This window comes from Helicoverpa zea, chromosome 23 (genome assembly GCF_022581195.2).
Source record: "Helicoverpa zea isolate HzStark_Cry1AcR chromosome 23, ilHelZeax1.1, whole genome shotgun sequence".
Taxonomy (NCBI): domain Eukaryota; kingdom Metazoa; phylum Arthropoda; class Insecta; order Lepidoptera; family Noctuidae; genus Helicoverpa; species Helicoverpa zea.
The window spans coordinates 4,514,783-4,532,957 of record NC_061474.1 but is presented as its reverse complement, the minus strand read 5'-3'; the positions used below and the strand labels follow the sequence as shown (position 1 = coordinate 4,532,957).

The 18,175-nt window shown below is 34.3% G+C and overlaps 1 protein-coding gene across 5 annotated transcripts in view; it reads right to left on the bottom strand.

The window, feature by feature from the left end:
* LOC124641677 (ileal sodium/bile acid cotransporter-like) overlaps nucleotides 1–18,175 on the bottom strand; it is a 39,830-nt gene that overhangs the window by 9,472 nt on the left and 12,183 nt on the right. For 3 of the 5 annotated variants that reach the window (XM_047179838.1, XM_047179841.1, XM_047179839.1), the window contains exons 2-5: nucleotides 7,006–7,193; nucleotides 5,872–6,021; nucleotides 3,577–3,707; nucleotides 2,487–2,606 (exon numbers count right to left, since the gene is read on the bottom strand). In XM_047179838.1, coding sequence (XP_047035794.1) covers nucleotides 2,487–2,606; nucleotides 3,577–3,707; nucleotides 5,872–6,021; nucleotides 7,006–7,168 — 564 coding nt within the window. In that variant the 5' untranslated portion in view covers nucleotides 7,169–7,193. Of the gene's footprint in view, nucleotides 1–2,486; nucleotides 2,607–3,576; nucleotides 3,708–5,871; nucleotides 6,022–7,005; nucleotides 7,194–7,486; nucleotides 7,646–18,175 lie in introns of those variants that run through there. The other 2 variants (XM_047179840.1, XM_047179837.1) reach the window with 1 other exon arrangement.

The following is an 18,175-nucleotide window of genomic DNA, read 5'->3' as shown; positions in this document are numbered from 1 at the left end:
AATGGGGGGGGGGAGGGACAAGGAGTCTCTCCGACTGAAGTCTTCTTCAATCCACACGCAACACTTATCAATCAGCTTGGAGTCGATGGTTAAATTGGGGCGAAAAGTATGAAATTGGATCCTATGAATCCTTGAATCCCTATTTGGACCTATACTTACCCAATTTTTAGCGGACTTACACATAGTAAATAAACTAGCATACAATACTATTTTATTACACAAGTCAGTTATAGCTACACTATGCAATGCAGAAACCACTCTAGAGCTAGGTTCACACGTTCTAGTCGGACACATTTTAAAATCAATAGCGCTGAGCAAACCTGTTCCCCGGGAAGCCGTCCATCTGGAATATTGACCAATTGGTAACCTACTTAAGTGCAGTAAACGTAGACGAGAATAATCCATTTGCAACTTCCAGGCACACTGCTGCTCTTTCTTTTGCTAGCTTGTTTCGGAAAGGCGAGTCCATGATCTTTCCTTGCTTGCAATAGACCCAGAACATTTCAAAAACAACAAAGATAATTTAATCTTATGGCCAGTCTTTGGCTCTAAGACCGACAGTTCTAGTCATAGGCAGTCGGGTTGTTGTTTGATGGATAATCAGGAAAGTGTATTGGGTCAGAAAGACTAAAGCCTTGTTAGAAGATAGACGGACATCGGCTAATTCCTTAAATTTATTTATATCCGTTAGAGGCCAACCAAAGGCAGGCACCCGAACGATGATGCGGGTGGATTAAGACATTGTTAAAAGAGGCAGGAATAACTACAACCCCAGGAAGCTTCCACTCGGCGGTAGCGTCAAAATCTGTGTTGACAATATACCTTTGGACGATATATTAGCAAAGGGTAATTGGCGATCAGGCAATACATTTGCCCATTTTTACAGAAGGGAAAGATACCCACTAAATAGAAGTAGCAAGTTATCTCGATTATTTAATTAATCCAGCTGATTAATGTCTATATTTTTGTTACTATTGTTATTAAGAAGTATCGCAATGTTTTTGTTAATTACTATTAGAAAATGAAATCAATTTTTGCTTTTGTTCTTGCATCTCTCTTTTAATTTTTATTACTCATCCTTCGAGCCCCTTTCCCAACTATGTTGGGGTCGGCTTCCAGTCTAACAGGATGTAGCTGAGTACCAGTACCAGTTAACTTTGATTACATTAGTATTCCAGGACGCAATACACATACTTACATGTGATTACTCGTGTACCTAAGTACCTATTTACATACACAATTTCATTGTGCTTTTGCTCACATTGGCGTCCACTTCCACCAGGCGATAACAAACACGTCTCAAACTAGTAAGCTTCAAATAACGGTCAAGAATTTAATAGCAGCGTTTTACCTGAAATAAAACGCATATTAAATACTTACCTTATTTGAAGCTTACATTTTAATTTCTGCCTGGTGTTTTCGACTCAATGACGAACTGTGGCCGCCGAGAACACTCGTCGCCTCCTGCCTGGTGGGGAGTGAAACTGGTCGGTGTGCGAGAGAGATGCAAGATATGGGGTAGAAAAGGACAGAGATAAAAGCGGAAAACACGTAGGTGCCTATCTCAAACTAGTAAGCTTCAAATAAGGTAAGTATTTAATATGCGTTTTATTTCAGGTAAAACGCTGCTATTATACGTTCTGTAGAAACGAGAGCAACTAGAATCAAACCTTTACATATTTTTGACGTTCTTAAGTACTTGTAAAGGCCTAAATGAAATAAACTTATTTGACTTCGAGAGGCAAACATTTCTTGATAGAGTGAGAAACACACAAAGTCTAGAATGGAGTACCTACGCTATCAAAGCACAGTTTCCCAAACTTTTAACCGTTAATTGTAATAAAAGTAACCGTATTCTGCCAAGGTTACTTTCAACCCACTTTGAGAATCGCTGATTCAATTGGAACTACAGATTTTTTTATTGCTCTTAGTTTCAGCATAAAACCTATTTTCCTGACACGTGTCAAGAAAGTAGGTACCTAATTACATATGTATGTTTCCAAGGAAATGTTCTTTAATTACATTGAATTTCAGTGTTCAATTATTTGAACAAGTGACAGAATGAATGAATATTAAAAAAAATGTTTTGTCTTCATAATTGGTCCTTGATAATAATTGTAAGATAAATATGTACATATGTATTTATTTATGGATTATACAGATGTTTCTTGTGTTGATAAATGTAAAATACATAAATGTCTGTATTTATATGTAAAACAAGTGAAAAATTAAAAATTAACAGTACTTATAATGTTATAGCTCTTATAGCTCTAGGAAGTTGTTACTTTATCAGGTTACCAATTTTAGCCCAAGTTTATTAAGGAATAGTATGTATTATAATTATCTAGGTGTACCCGCGTCAAGAGAAAAAAATTCCCATTCCCGGACAAAATATGAGCAATATTTTTCTATTTAAATGACTTGATTGAATATAATAATACTTCCAAATACCTTTTGATGAATGAAACAAATATAATTATTCTTACCAGTGGCATGAACAGGAACTGACCACACATTCCTATAAGCGGTCCTATTGGTCTTTTGAGTACATTTTTCACCGTAGGCCAGTGCATAGCACAACCGAAGTTTATGAAGATCAGCGATACCTGGAATTAAACAGAATAGTTTTAACTTCAAACGCTTATGTAAAAGTTATGTGAATGTAGAAATATATCCCGAGATGACAACTTCCTGTAGTCGGATGGTGACAAAAATATCCTGTCATTCTCCTGGGTCCAAGCTGCCGCCCCTCAAATTTTCAGCTTAAACGGTTCAGACATTCTTGAGTTATAAGTAGTGTAACTAACACGAGTTTCTTTTATACTTATAGTTTTTTAAAAGGAAAGGACAGTATTTGTGTTCTGATGACAGTTTTTTAAGGGAAACTTCCTTTTAAAATTACTTGTCAAAAGCAATACGATCAATTTCCGCCTTTTATTATTAGAAACTTTGGAAATTAAGTATGTTGTTTACCTTAAACAAGGACTTTTTAAATATAGCTTTCAGTACATCAGGTACATAAGAGTGTTATAATCGAATACTTGTGTTTTATCGATTAGGTATACATCAATAATAATGATAAAGATGATTGATTTGAATAAAATGTTATGCATTTGTAGTAATCACGTGATTATTAATTACGTACGTTATCACTTAGCAGTTTGTCCTTTCAGTTTGGCCACAATTTTGAAGTCATTTTAAGCCATGACAATCTTTTAATTGGCATCAATAACTCTTTTCAATAATAACTCAATAACGATTTCATTTTCCTTTAGAGTTCAATGTCATCTAAATATTCATTAGCAAAGAAAAAATATTCTAGGCTTGCCATATTATATCTATAGATATTTAATCTATATAAATATAGCACGCTACTATCACTCCTGCGTCTGATCTCTCTCCATTCGTGTCGGATTGCCGTCCCACCGGGCTATGAGAGTGAAGGAATAGTGAGTGCACTTGTGTCTGCGCAAATGCTTGTGCACTATACTATGTCCTGCGCAGTTGGCTAATCTTCTTACATGAGAACAGCCGCCGTAGCCGATAATCGGCTAGGAGGACATCACAGTTACTTACAAATGTGGCGACAGAGGAAACGAATATCGTGTCTATGACCCTTTCAGGCCTGACTACGATGACCGGGAAGCCATTCTTCACTGGGTAGCTGTCGGTACCGCGGCGTGCTTGTAAAGTTACATTTGTTCTGCCTGTGGACAAAATATGAGAAAAATAAGATAACATAGTTTTTAATGGGAAATTTTAACTTAAGTAAAGGGTATAATTTTAACTTTAGTATTAGGTCGATTTGTTTAAAATCGGAGAGCAAATACATTTTATTTATTTGTCTGATTGTCTAAATCAGTTATAGAAAAACCTTGAAAGGTTTTAGTATGAAATAGTTGAATTTTAAGTACACAATTAAGAATATTTTTTAGTCCTTGTGTATTTTAGAATTTATGTAAATGTATTTTTTATTACATACATATATTAAATTAAACCAGTTGCGTGACAAAATACACGACACTTGTATTACAAAAAAGGAATTTTATAAAAGGACTTATAGATAGTTCAACTCAGATTTGCGCGCGGCCCTATGTGTGCGTCGGCTTGTAAATATACAACTTTCATTCGTGTGACAGTGACGTCGTCCGAGCATGACGTGTTCTCATCGCTTTTTGTTATGGGTACAGTCGTTTACGAAAATGTCTAGTTCTTGACGGAGAAAATGTTTTAAGGAGTCAGGTAGCGTTTCAAAAAAATGAAACAACATTCAAAGCTTTTTATTATTACATTATACAGTTTATCATTATTTTCTCATACGGCTTTTCAAATTGACATTGACAGTATCTAAGAAATAAATGAAGTGAAATATCTAAGATGAATTAAATACTCCTTACATATTTTCTAGCTCGGGGTACGCGGACAATAAATAAATGTGTGGACTAAGAATGTAAAAGACCTATGGCCTTACCACAAAAACTTTAAACCCTGTTTTACACTTGTCTAATAAAATTTTGGCTGCAAAATGAACCATATGTCAACGTCATAATTTGACATTTTTTTAGACAAGGCATAAACTGACGTTTAAAAGTTTTTGTGGTAAGACGGCTATAATTTAGTATAATAATGGAAACAAAATGTGTGGGGAATTTTAAAAAATTATATTGCTTCGCATAATGTCGACCAAAATAAGACGGAAATAATGAAACTCATAAATGAACGTTTAAGTCAAATTGATGAAGGGATGTTGGGTAATACTTGTCGACATGTACAAAAGAAAAAAGAAGAATACTATAGACATTTTGACATGGAGTCAGAATTTATAATTAACATTGGTGAAAGTAGCGAATCCGAAAATTCATCATTTGATTTTTCAAGTAGCGATACAGAATCATTATAAATAAATAAACTAAATTACGTAATAACTGTACTTTAAACAGCCGTATACAACCCCTAAATAACTGTAGGTATTTGTACCCGACTGTACCTCTTGTCACGCACACAAAGTCACTGTATATGTACAAGGGTTACCCACACATAGGGCCGCGCGCACGACTGAGTTGAACTTACTATAAAAATATCTCAAATAATCAAAATTCTAAGGGCTGATTTTTCAATCATCAGTTAACTTCTATCTGAGGAATAAATATGGCGGTTTGACATATTTTCCATACTAATGCTGTCAAAACGTTAAAAATATTCCTCAGATAGAAGTTATCTGGCGATTGAAAAATCAGCCCTTAATCTATTGAATCTGGGTATTCACGATGACTCTATAAACTAAGGTGTTATTTATTTGTGTACAATTTTAGATCCATTTAATTATACCTACTTTTTCTGATATGAGTAGAGAAGCAAACATGCAAGTCATTGTGACTATTGTACTATCATTATTTTAAAGGGCCCAGAAGCAATCAATATTTGTTATAAATACAGATTGCAGATACACACCAAACACAGAGCAAAGCTTTAGGAAAACATCTCAGCCATAACACTAGGAAGTTGTGAAAGGGGGTCGTTTTGGGGGTGCTGTCATTTTTGTAATTTTGATGTTAAAAAGTGCTATAATAATTAGCCTACTTTAATAAACGATTTTGAGTTTGACTTTGATCTAGCTTTTGATCCTAGCTTTTGATGTTTCGTGAGAACCTGTGATAGGTCTTCTATACGACTATACATATATGAATCGTATCTTTGACTAGAGCAAACCTGGACCTAGTTTGCCAATCCACCTTGAATAAGCGTAAACCGCTCATTCCTTCTCTGTATGCAAAGAGGCCTGTTCTCTACAGTTCTACAGTCTACAGGACAATTCAAAGATTGACGATAACTTATTATAAAATGATAAGTAGATGAAAGAATATTTCTCACCTAAGAACTTCCCAGTGACCTTCATTCTGCCTCTAAAAGTACTGCTTTGAACATGTTCATCCGTTAACTGTGTTGCATTCCAATCGGCTGCCGCTAAGTGTGAATTTAACGTCGACAACGTGAATTGGTCTCCTGCCTGCATTCCCGTTCCTGTGATACAAAAATTTAGGATAAGAAAGAATAGAAGAACATTTTGAGTGATAATAATAAGGGAGTGGGTTAAGCTGTTGGTCCGGAATATGTGTTTGTCAGTCATTATGGGTGTTCTGGTACCTAAAGATTTTTGCTTAGCAGTGTGCACATCGAAATTCTATGTCTAGCAATTATCACTAAATTGCTAACCCCGTTTTTGTAAAGGAACGGCATAAGGTCCCGAACTACTAATTAGAATCTACTCATTTTTAGGGTTCCGTAGCCAAAATGGCAAAAACGGAACCCTTATAGTTTCGTCATGTCCGTCTGTCCGTCTGTCCGTCTGTCACAGCCGATTTACTCGGAAACTATAAGTACTACAGTGATGAAATTTGATGGGAATATGTGTTGTATGAACCGCTACAAAAATATGACACTAAATAGTAAAAAAAAGAATTGGGGGTGGGGCCCCCCATACATGTAACTGAGGGATGAAATTTTTTTTTTCGATGTACATACCCGTGTGGGGTATCAATGGAAAGGTCTTTTAAAATGATATAAAGTTTTCTAAAAAACATTTTTCTTAAAGTGAACGGTTTTTGAGATATCAGCTCTCAAAGTCGTAAAAAGTATGTCCCCCCCCCTCTATTTTTATAACTACGGGGTATAAAATTCTAAAAAAAATAGAGGTGATGCATGCTAATTAACTCTTTCAACGATTTTTGGTTTGATCAAAGTATCTCTTATAGTTTTTGAGATAGGTTGATTTAACTGTAATTTACGGAACCCTTCGTGCACGAGTCCGACTCGCACTTGGCCGGTTTTTTTAAAGATTAGATGATTAGCCCTGAGGCCTGATTTTATTTGTTTTAGGACTGCAACAACTCTTAATAACCCAAAGGCTTTGGTCCTAAGGGATCCTGTCCAATTTCAGCGACATAAAATATAATTTCCAGTGGACTGACAAGGAAAAAATTAAATACAAATAAAATAAATACAAACCAGTAACAGTAAAGTCGATATATTCATACTCGTTCATGTTGACAGTCAGATTAGCTGGCATGAATGTGGCAGTCAGGTCTGGCACTGCCTGGCAAATGACCCACAGGGGACATAGTGCCAGAAGGTACAGGATTATCAAGTGCAGAGGCCAAATGGGACACATTTTGGCCTATTTGTTGTACTTATATCTGAAAAGAATAGAAAATATTTTTATTGAATGTTCAAGGATAACAATGGATATTAAATCTAAATTATGTATGAGAGATAATTTTGAAGGATGGGTAATCACACTAATCACTGATCAGAAATCGGATAATTGTGAAGTTTCAAGGATTAATACAAAAACCTGTAGCTAAGTCTTGAAGTTATAAATGCACAAGAGACTTTCCAAAAATTATGAAGGAAGAAATATAATTATGAATGGATTTAATTACTTAGGACACTACTTTTTTTAAAATCATCATACTAAAAAGTTTCTCACATTTCCTAAAACACCTAACAAAGTCGACGTCGACTTAAAATAATTTAAGATTTTAATAACTAATCACTGAACACCATATTACACGACCACCCTCTACGAACTCTCGGACACGACTGAAGTGTAAACAGCGAAACGAATTCGCTACTCTATACTTATCTGTTCACAGACCATTATGGCTTATGTTAGGGTAACCACATGTTGCGAATTTACTAAAGTTAATTCAATATCTTGTTGTACTGATAATACGCAAATTATTGAGACTTGACCAGACGAGAGATATAGGATTTTTTGATCAATTTGTGGCGACCCTATTCATCAACCAATTATTCAATGATTTTTTTTATCAATAGATAAGTATCATGCAATAGCGGTCAGGGTACTGAAGAATCTCGTGGGCTTAGTCACGTACAGATAAAATCGATAAGATCGTATTTAACATAATATGTAATTAATTACTGCTAAGGACTAGGGAAAAACGTGAAGAGGATTAGATTAGGTTTGCAAACATGTGAATAGAAGTGACGTGGGCTGCGGGATTGTTCGAAAAAGACAGCGGCCCTGGTACATAAAGGGCTTTTTTTTAACGACCTCAAAAATCATCAAATGACTCCTCCCGCTGTGGGTTAGCAGCGGTGAGGGAGTGTCAGACTCTTACTGACTAAAAACCGTCGTGTTCCGTCGTAGGCCTTAAGAAGGAACATGGTTGGTTTTAGTCAGTAAGCGTCTGACACTCCCTCACACTGCACCCACAGCGAGAATGGTCATTTGATGATTCCCCATCAAAAAGAAAAACAGAAGTATTGACGTCATTTGATATGGTTCGGAATTTGAATATTTCTTGGTCCTTTTGTTTTGGTATTTTGGACCTCTTTACAAACAAGTTTCATACATTATCTGCTTCGTTACGAGGCATTGACATTATAAAGGTTTGTTTGTGTCAAGGTGATCTATATTTGCGTTATTAATTACTGTCAATAATGCATGCCTGGGTTCTGATTTCAACAATTATCAACAGACATAAAACAATTTATCAAGTTGTAAAATCGAAGGCTTAAATGTTAAGAAGCTCTCGTTTAGTTAAATGATGTGTTTTCGAAATTTGGCTGGTACGAATAACATTAGCCTTATGGCATAAAAATATATTTCCCTTATCCGAAGTAACATTATTACTTAGCCATAATAAAGTTTTAATCGACTTTTAATATCTAGAAAATACAGCAAAAATTTTTCGGCATGTGTTAGACGATTTATTTTTAATCGATATAATTGCGATTCTGTTCTCGATCAAAATCGAAGGCGTCCATGCGTATCAAAATAAGGTTGAAATTGTCCTTGAAAATGTACGTGACCTCTTTCATAAATGGACACTGCTTTTAGAGCAACAATACCTACTATAATTATTTGCTATAAATTCTTATTCATATTTTTACAGCATCTTGTGTAATGGGAATGAAAATTGAGCGAACTATGCGAGATTGCGTTATTTTTATCTCGACAAAATACCAACTGATAAGAAACCACAAAATTTGGAAAATATAATTCGTCATATTCCTTCCTTGTAAAGCAAAAAATAGTAACTAAGGCATCAATTCATAGTTAATAGAATATGGATAACAAATAATAGCTCTATAGTCTATAGTTTTCCTGTTCAAAAGGAATTTAAATAATAACAAATAATGAGTTTGTGAACGTGGATGTCTGCATACATTGTAACTTTCAGAAGAAAATTCTTTCTACAAAAATATTTGCTATCACAAATCACAAGACTCTAGTACATTGCGTATTTTGTTAAATAAACAAATATCACGAGTGTCTTCATAAAACATTTTACATAGTAACCTGACATACATACATAGTTGTACCTAACAATACAAACGGAGTGTTTTCGTTATAATAAACTATGCCTTAAAAAAAAACGAAAATTTTAATACAAAACAGATTTTAACGAAGGTAATTATTGCTATCATGATGACTGCCCAGTTCCTTGTCTAAACCGGAAAATCCGGTTGGAAACCGTAATAAGCCTTAATTTTCAAGATTAACACCTCTGTTGTTCAAAACAGATTCTGTTTATTATATGAAAAAAAAAAGGTTTTTTGAAAACATAGGTACATACATAAAACATGTATGATAGACTTTGAAGAACTGTTTAAGTATTAATTTGAATTGATTAAAGTTTTTGCGCCTCAAAACAACAAGCCATGCAAAGAATACGGACATTCATGAATTAATCTCAAGCCAAACAAAAAACGGTATATTTTTTACATTCAAGAATAGAAGACGTTTTAGACATAAACAATAGAATATGTTTTGTTTAAATATTTGGATCTGAGCAGCAATCTATACTAATATAATGAAGAGAAACATTTTTTTTGGTTTGTTTGGACCCTGCTCCGAAAGTACTGAACCGATTTGAAAACTTCTTTCATTGTTGGAAAGCTACACTATGCCCGAGTAAAATAAGCTAAAGTTTATCCCTGTACGGAAAGAAGTTCCCCCAGGACGCGGACATGAAACTGTGGGAAAACAGCTAGTTTATTATGTAAGAAACACGTATGTATGTACTTGTGAAAAACCACATGACCGATAATATTTTCAAAGACGATTGTTCGAGTGTTATTGCTAGTACGAAAGTAAACTGAGTCTAGCTATTCTTAGCCTAAATCTCAATGTCATACTTTACATAAAATAAATGTGGTTGGCGACTTTCAGTCTGTGGGCAAAAACTAGAATATAAAGAATGTATCAAATCTTTGGATTACTGTTTCTTTCGCGTCTGTTTGCATGAAGAGTTTCTAGACAATTAAATTACGTATAAAGTTTTCAAAATATGAAAGATTCTATGTAGAAAGATAGGATATCGACAGAATGTAGAAGATGGGGACGATAACAACTTCATTAAATGTAAAATTATTGTTTCAAATGTTTAAGTTTCACAGTATGTATCAGAGGACCAACACTGTTTAGGCTAAATCAGTGACTGTTCTTGTGTTTTGAACTATTTCGTAACATAATTATGTTCTCATTAGTATAACATTTCCAACCTATTTATAATAGCACGTAGCAAACACATAGGGCACGAATGTTTGATAGTATTTAATTATGAAATAGATACATAGCACCATGTGCACAGACATTTCAAATAAAATGTGCTCTGTCATATCAATGATAGCATTTTTCCTCAACGACGCGACTGAAAATACCAAATCAGCTGCAAAACAAACGAATCTATCTTCAATACAAGGTGTTGATTTGCATTTGTGCCATAGCTCAGGAGGAGGACATACAATACGTAAATAATCGATTGGAATTACAGTAGATGGGAAATAAGTAATATGCACTGCTTTTTTTGTCATTGTAATGTCGTGGTATTTCCGAAGTAATCCAATTTTATGAATGAAACTTATGAGTGATCGTTGCGTATGCTTTGTGTTTGCGTTTGTGTGAGGGTGCAGCACGGTTTTAACGCCAGTAACATACGCGCCCAGTTTAAATAAGGCTAGATGACATTTACGGAATTCCGAAAAAAATTTAAAGAAAAAAAATTACGTACCAATTTTTTATTGATTTGGGTCGAGAATCATTAGCATAATTACCTCCTTGAATATGGCACGGATGCAAATCAACAGCTTGTATAATACGCTTAAACTTTATAACATCGTCAAAACCCAATAAATATCAACTTTAGTTCAACGTTCCCGTTTCTCAAGGCGAGTTAATGCGCAAATTAATTGGCTCTTCGTGTATAAACACCTGAAATAAACGATATTCGTTTCATATCCGTCTGTCTGTCTGTTTGCATACCTTCATTCCGAATTGATGTGACCTTTTATTCGCGAAGTTTGCGAAGGAAACTACCATTAGTTTTGACTTTTGATGGTTATTTCCATTATTATTGTAGAAACTGTCGTTATTATAGCCTTGTTCTTCTGTACCTGTAATTTTGTTGACTCTATGTACAATTGCTTTGACTGTCTTATTGTCGTAGTTTGTAAGCATATACTTTTTTCCCTATTCTTCATTCGTTCTACTTGTGTACAACACGTAATTTAGCATGCATTACAGAGCGTACCTAAATACATTACAGACTCTATTAAGTTTGGATTAACCTCAAGTGAATATATTCTTGGAAAAGGTAATGATGAAAGGGAACAAATATAATGACCACCATAAAATGCTTTGATACCCTTAGTTTTGCAACCAGAAAAATCTACTGAACACCAGAAAAATAAAGTCTAAAAATGTAATAGTACCAGCTATTTTAGTCACGACTTCACTTTAAATTGTATTCGACCACCAAATTTAGTAAATGATCACCAACTCTTGACGACCAAATTAATGTATTATTTTTGCCTAAATAAGTCACTGTGATTGCCATAAAATGTAGGCTTATTATCAAATAAAGTATTATGATGCCATATTAAGTCATGTGTCCGGCTTGCAATGCATGCGTGAGTGTCAGTATGACGAGTGACAGGGGAAAAAGGAAGAAAATGACATATTGCGCCGACCCCAAGTAAAATTGGGAACAGGGCAGGAGAAAGAAGAAGAAGAATGTGTTTCTCAATACACTCCCTCGAAAACACACTCTTATCGCACTGTTTAGAGGCATGCAATAGACAATTTTCCACCCTAGTGCAGGAAAAGGGTCCCCATAATGTAATTACATTTATTGTATCAGGCCGAACTTATTTTTTGGAGTCAGTTTACTTAAACAGGATAGCAAGATGTAAAAACTTTATTATCATTTTATATTAAAACGCTGGTATAATTTTGATGATCATTCACTACTTTTGGTGATCATTTACTACTTTTGGGATAACAATGATTTATTTGGACTCATTTTGCTTAAATAGGATAGCAGAATGTAAAAACTTTGGTTATCATTTTACTTTAAAATGGTGGTTTAATTTTGGTGATCATTTACTATTTTTGGCTTGCGCATGATTTATTTTGGAGTAATTTCACTTAAATGGGATAGCAAAGTGTTAAAACTTTGGTTATCATTTTACATTAAAATGCGAGTTTCATTTTGGTGATCATTTACTATTTTTGTCTGCTATTTGTTACTATTTCTGGTGATCAGTTAAACATAAGCCATGATGAAATATCACCTACGTGATCTAAAACTATCAAACATTCTAAAAATAACTTTGAAAATGCTCACATTTTTTTTTAAATCTACGTCAAGTACAAAAACTACATGTTTACATTACAAGGCTGTCAGCAGTTGTCACATATAATTGAGAGACTTTGTTCAGTAAATGTAGAATTTCAACATACCTAAATCAAAAACTGACAAGTTAAATGACCACTAAAAGAAACATATTTTATTTGCCACTACTTAGGTAACTACAATGTCTTATCACAACTACATAATTAGGACATAAATAAAAAAGCCGTAACATCTCAATTCTTATCGATTACTTAATTTTGTCATTCGGTATCGAAATTATAATTACGTGTCGACATTGACCTAATGACTGGTCGCGAATTGTGACGTCCACTGCCGTATAATTTGCTATTATTCAACCTCTGTGACAGGAATATTAAGAAACCAGACACGGTTTAATAAAAAAAATTGCAAAAAGACACCAAAGATTACATTATACCTAGTTCCGATTTGGTAATTTGGAGCAATTTCGTAATCACGAAGAGAATTCGACGATTCGAACTCACAACTCAAAAACGCTTATTCAAATTAGGCTGGAATATCAGCACTTTTCGGACGTCAGAACAAATGACAGCAAGAATTTAAGCGGATAGAGAAAATCTTTTACAGGATTTACAAAAGCAAAATACTTTTGGTCTTAGTATCAAATGACCAAAATATTTGAATGATACAAAAGTGTGACCCTCTTCCTGAATTTGGGTAATCCTATACGAACAGTAGTTCTCTAATTTCCCTAAATGGATTGGCTTGTGGATTTGGTAGTAAGTACGTGGAAACAATACTTTCATTTGTATGGCTTTCCTTAATCCTTATCCTTACTACATAAAAAGTAATAGTAATTATGTAGATATACCTCTACGTTGACGACGTCGTGTCAGGATGACATTTGACTTTCATTTCGTACAAAACTGTATACGCATCCTAATTATTATAACTACAGAAATAAATTAGCAATTAATAGCGTAAATAACTTATTTAGAAAACAATAAATAGGTACTTAACCACGCTCATTAATATTGATTAAAGTGCAAAACGAAGAAAATGGTTTATCTTTGACATTTAAATAGCTGAGGGCAGTTGCAGGGAAATACCAAAACCAATTTTCATGTTTTTTCCTCATACTGACCCTTAATTTTCACTACTAATGAGATCAATCAGGAAAATGTAATAAACATGCCTCTGTATGATAAGAAATTATTAAGATAAGCACACAAACAAAATATCTTCTCTAACGTGATAAACTTGTGAACTTTTGACTTACATAAGTTCAAACATTTTTGAAATTTTGAAACATAATTTTGATTTTTAATGTTCAAGATAAAGCTTTAGAAATATAATGCAGGTCGCAGAAAATATAAATCTAAAGATAATTTTAACAGAATGATCACCAAAAATATGACATGACAACCAGGCCGTTTTCGCTTTGTAGTCAATCAAAATCTGTCAAGATCAATTTAGTGTCATAGGCCGAGACCTTAAAGTGGTTAAATAGGTGTCATAAAGTTCAATATATCGAAGCTGTAAGTTTTGTAAGGTCACGATAGCTCAGTAGAAATGACATTAAAAGGCTAATAAGCACATAATATGGCTGATGAAGATATAAGAGAAGTATTGGTGGTCACAGTTACTGCATCCAAGGGAGAACCAAATACAAAGACCGCATAATCTTGATAGTTTTATAAAGATTTTAATCAGCCCTCTATCGACACGTGCAAGGCTTACCAAATATGTATAAGCATTCTTAGCAGTTGGTGACAGGGTGGACTTTCATCATCAACGTGTAAATATTCAGAGTTTATCAATTCACGTAATATACTAATCAGTATAATCGCTGATAAGGAAGTATAAATAAGCTGTAGTAACATTGTATTGGTGTCAATTGGACATAATATTTGCTGAAGCACTTGTAAGAGAAAGTGGGTGGAAGGACCAGGATATAAACCATTAGGCACTTAATTTAAAACAAATAAAGATTGAGCTTGTTGAAAATATAGGTAATCATCGTTGATTGTGCTTCAAATTCCACTATGTACGGAAAGGACCACTTTACTTATAGCGGTTATTTTTTACACGAGACTTTGTACCTTAATTAAATCAAGTGTCTTAGTCGTGAGAAGCAAGAAACGCCAATTATAAAACCATATTATTGTCTAGCAAATAAGTGAAGGGAACCAACAAAGAAATATCGTTTCAACCGCCAATGGTAGACTTTAACCAATACAAATACTACGCGATATATAGTTTTTTTTTCATAAAATAAATCTAGCTGGAAACTATAAAAGTCAAAGAGTCTTTCGTTACATCACCCGCATTGTAAATTGTAACATATCGAGTAATATGATCACTTAACAGTTGAAAGACCACAGTTCGTATGTGGTCAGAGGGGAGCACCAGGATATTATGTACAGAGGTGTGGGTGACAGACCGACACACTAGCAATCATTCACCGCTTATGCAACACCGTGCGATCTTTAAATAGGACTCGGTATTTCTGCACGTAGAAGCTATTTACTCACGAGCAATACTTGGCATTTTTGTATGACGATGTTTGGAATTCCAAATGTTGGAAGTAGTTATTGCAGAGTAAGTTTGCAATTTGCAGTTTATTATTTGTATTTTTACAAGTGAGTCATACGACCATCTGGATAGTTAGAAGTTGTTTTTTGTAATTAAAAGTTGTATTGTGGGAAATGAGCCGTTCAAAATTGGCGAAAGTGTAGAACAAATTATGTACACGAACAGATACGATTATACGACAGTATCCTTTAAAATGCGATTAAAAAGCTGACTTTAAATAAACAACCCAGAATATTTTGTGAAAGGACATCCCTTTCACAAATAATATATTCACGTATTCTAAAAGCGACTGCAATTTGTTAACCAATCAGAGGTCGTGAAGGTTCAATTGGACTTTAATTACGTCTGTGGTGACGATAATTCCTTGCGTCACATGCTGTCTTGGTATTTCCCGTATATGACGCTAAAATCCAGCCAAAAGAATAAAATTTGAAACCATATTTATGAGGGCCTTTAAAAAATCATAAAAACTAAATAATTGCGTTATTTGGTCCAGAGTAAATTTGATGTTTGAAAAGATCAGATTTCATTGGAGCATAGCATGCTCGCGTGACTAATAAATTAAGAAAAACTACGGATGGATCATCATTTGTACAGTAAATACGGTTATGTAACAATTGCTTAAACCTTGGAAATAATCTGTTTTTTATTTCTTGTAGTAGGGTAAATACGCCAAATGTCGGCCTCCCCCCAAACTTCGGCCGTCTGTACATTTTCAGCTTGCATTCATTCAAAAGGTAATTAAGTGTTAGTTTTGCTCCTCGAATTGCAACCTTGGTTTATACTCTATACGTACAAATCGATACTATCCGATTCTGTCACTTACTCTTCTCATACTGAGCGTCAGTAGCGATTGCGCCGTTGAAACATCAAATTCGCACGTAAAGTAGCTTACTCGAAGTGAATACTCACATTTTGGGGATTGATATTAGAACGATAAAACATTTATTTATTTTTGTTTTAAGCTTGATTGTCACTAATGGGTTATTTTTACTATATTTTAAGATAGTTTTTTTCAGCGTTTTGCGTATATTTTTCAAGGAAAAATAGGAGGCCGCCATTAGGACAACAGTTTTGACTTAAAACCGGAGTCTCGGCCGTGGCCGACTTAAAGCAAATGCAGTCTATTTTATAAATTCCTATTGTACTAATTCCGTTGGCTTAACAAGAGAATTTGCAAAGCTTATAGGCAAATAGATCTATTTTACGTTTAATAGCCAAATAACGGCCGGGGTGATATTAGTTGAATCTCGAGAAATAAGGTACAAGAAATAGGGGCCGACATTAGAATCGTAAATAATCGTAATGTCGACCAGCCTCGAACTCAAGCGCCACTATACAGGCTGATGAAAAAATACTTTCATATTTTTTCATTTTCTCAAAATGAAATAATTTATTTATTATAATTCATTATATCGTATAGGAGTTAAGTTTAAATGTAGGAGTTGACAGTATTGTAGGCATGTTTATGGTAGCTTTATAGTTTGATACTTGCTATCTATTAAACCGTTCTTATTAACTTAAAAAATATAAATGGTTGGTCGTGAATACGACTTTTTTTGTTTAGGGGAAACAAAAAAAATATTTTACTATAAATTAAACAAATACAATTACAAATGTATACTTAGTATTATATTATAATTCTGCTAAAATAAATCATGTTAATAATATTTGTCACTGCCTTAATTTAAAACAGCCTATACCTGGCCGACATTTGGAAAAAAACGCAACCGACCTTGGGCCGTGAATGGCCGACTTTAGGGTTTTTCTGTTCTCGACGCATCTAAGCCTTATTACTTTTTTCTTTTCGTAGAAATATCAATCTTATGCCTATAAACATGACATAGATTAATCAAACTATCCAAAACCGCATCAGAAACTATCTTTCGTTGGAAACTGACGGTGCTATAGCGAACCGCAATCAGAAAATCGCTAAGGGGGCCGACATTTGGCGTATTTACCCTAGTCTAGCGTTCAATTATGACCTTATGAAAACTACATGTAATAAATAATAATTAAATACGATTTCACGTTTTATGATGTTTTGAAATTATATTACATGCAGGTACTGTGTGGTATTTATACAGTCTCAGTCTACCAACAACTTTTGTTTCTTATATCAACACTGCTGCCTTTACTTATAGTGCTCAGACTTTTTATGTTTCAAATATTTATTCTCTGTCAACCAATCGTTTCACGGAAATGAGTAAACGAAAAGACCTCTCACTAGGTACTTTGTTGCTGTCATAAAGCAACACTGCGATGACCCTGAATACATGACCTTAATCTACTGAGATAGCGGTAGGTATACGGCACCTATACCAATATAAGAGATATTTTTTATATTAGGTAGGTATTTGTTTGTAAACAAATCAGTTGTGTGTTTACAATTATAGCTCATAGACAAACAAATCAAATAATTATGATTACGTAGTTTGATTGGGTGAAAAAAGTTGTTACACAGCCGCTTTTATCAAGACGAATTTCGCAATAACCATATTATAATTCCATGTTTTAAATATTTATTAATCGGTTCGAATTTTGGTCTCGAAAATTCGCTATTGATTCGTGTTTTCTACATTGGCCAATTTGGCCTTGACACGCAACAATTCAAGTATCAAGTACCCATGCGCGTAGGATAATTCTTAGGTAGCTGAATGTGAGCAGTGGGAATATTTGGAACACTAAGGGCTAAAGAAAGAAAGTGATTAGCTTTAGTCAGGAAAGCCAAATGACCAAGGTCACGTCAATTTAGGATTGCAAAGTACAAAAGCCATAAAAGCGTTGCTTTTGTGCTAGACGCACGCTAAAATATAAGTAAAATGTCTAAGAATACGCAAGCCATCCTCAATTGAAAAACGAGTGCGCAATTGTGCATGACATCTTCTATGATACGACGGCTGTGAGTTATAAATGTAACCCTATATATCATCCATTAC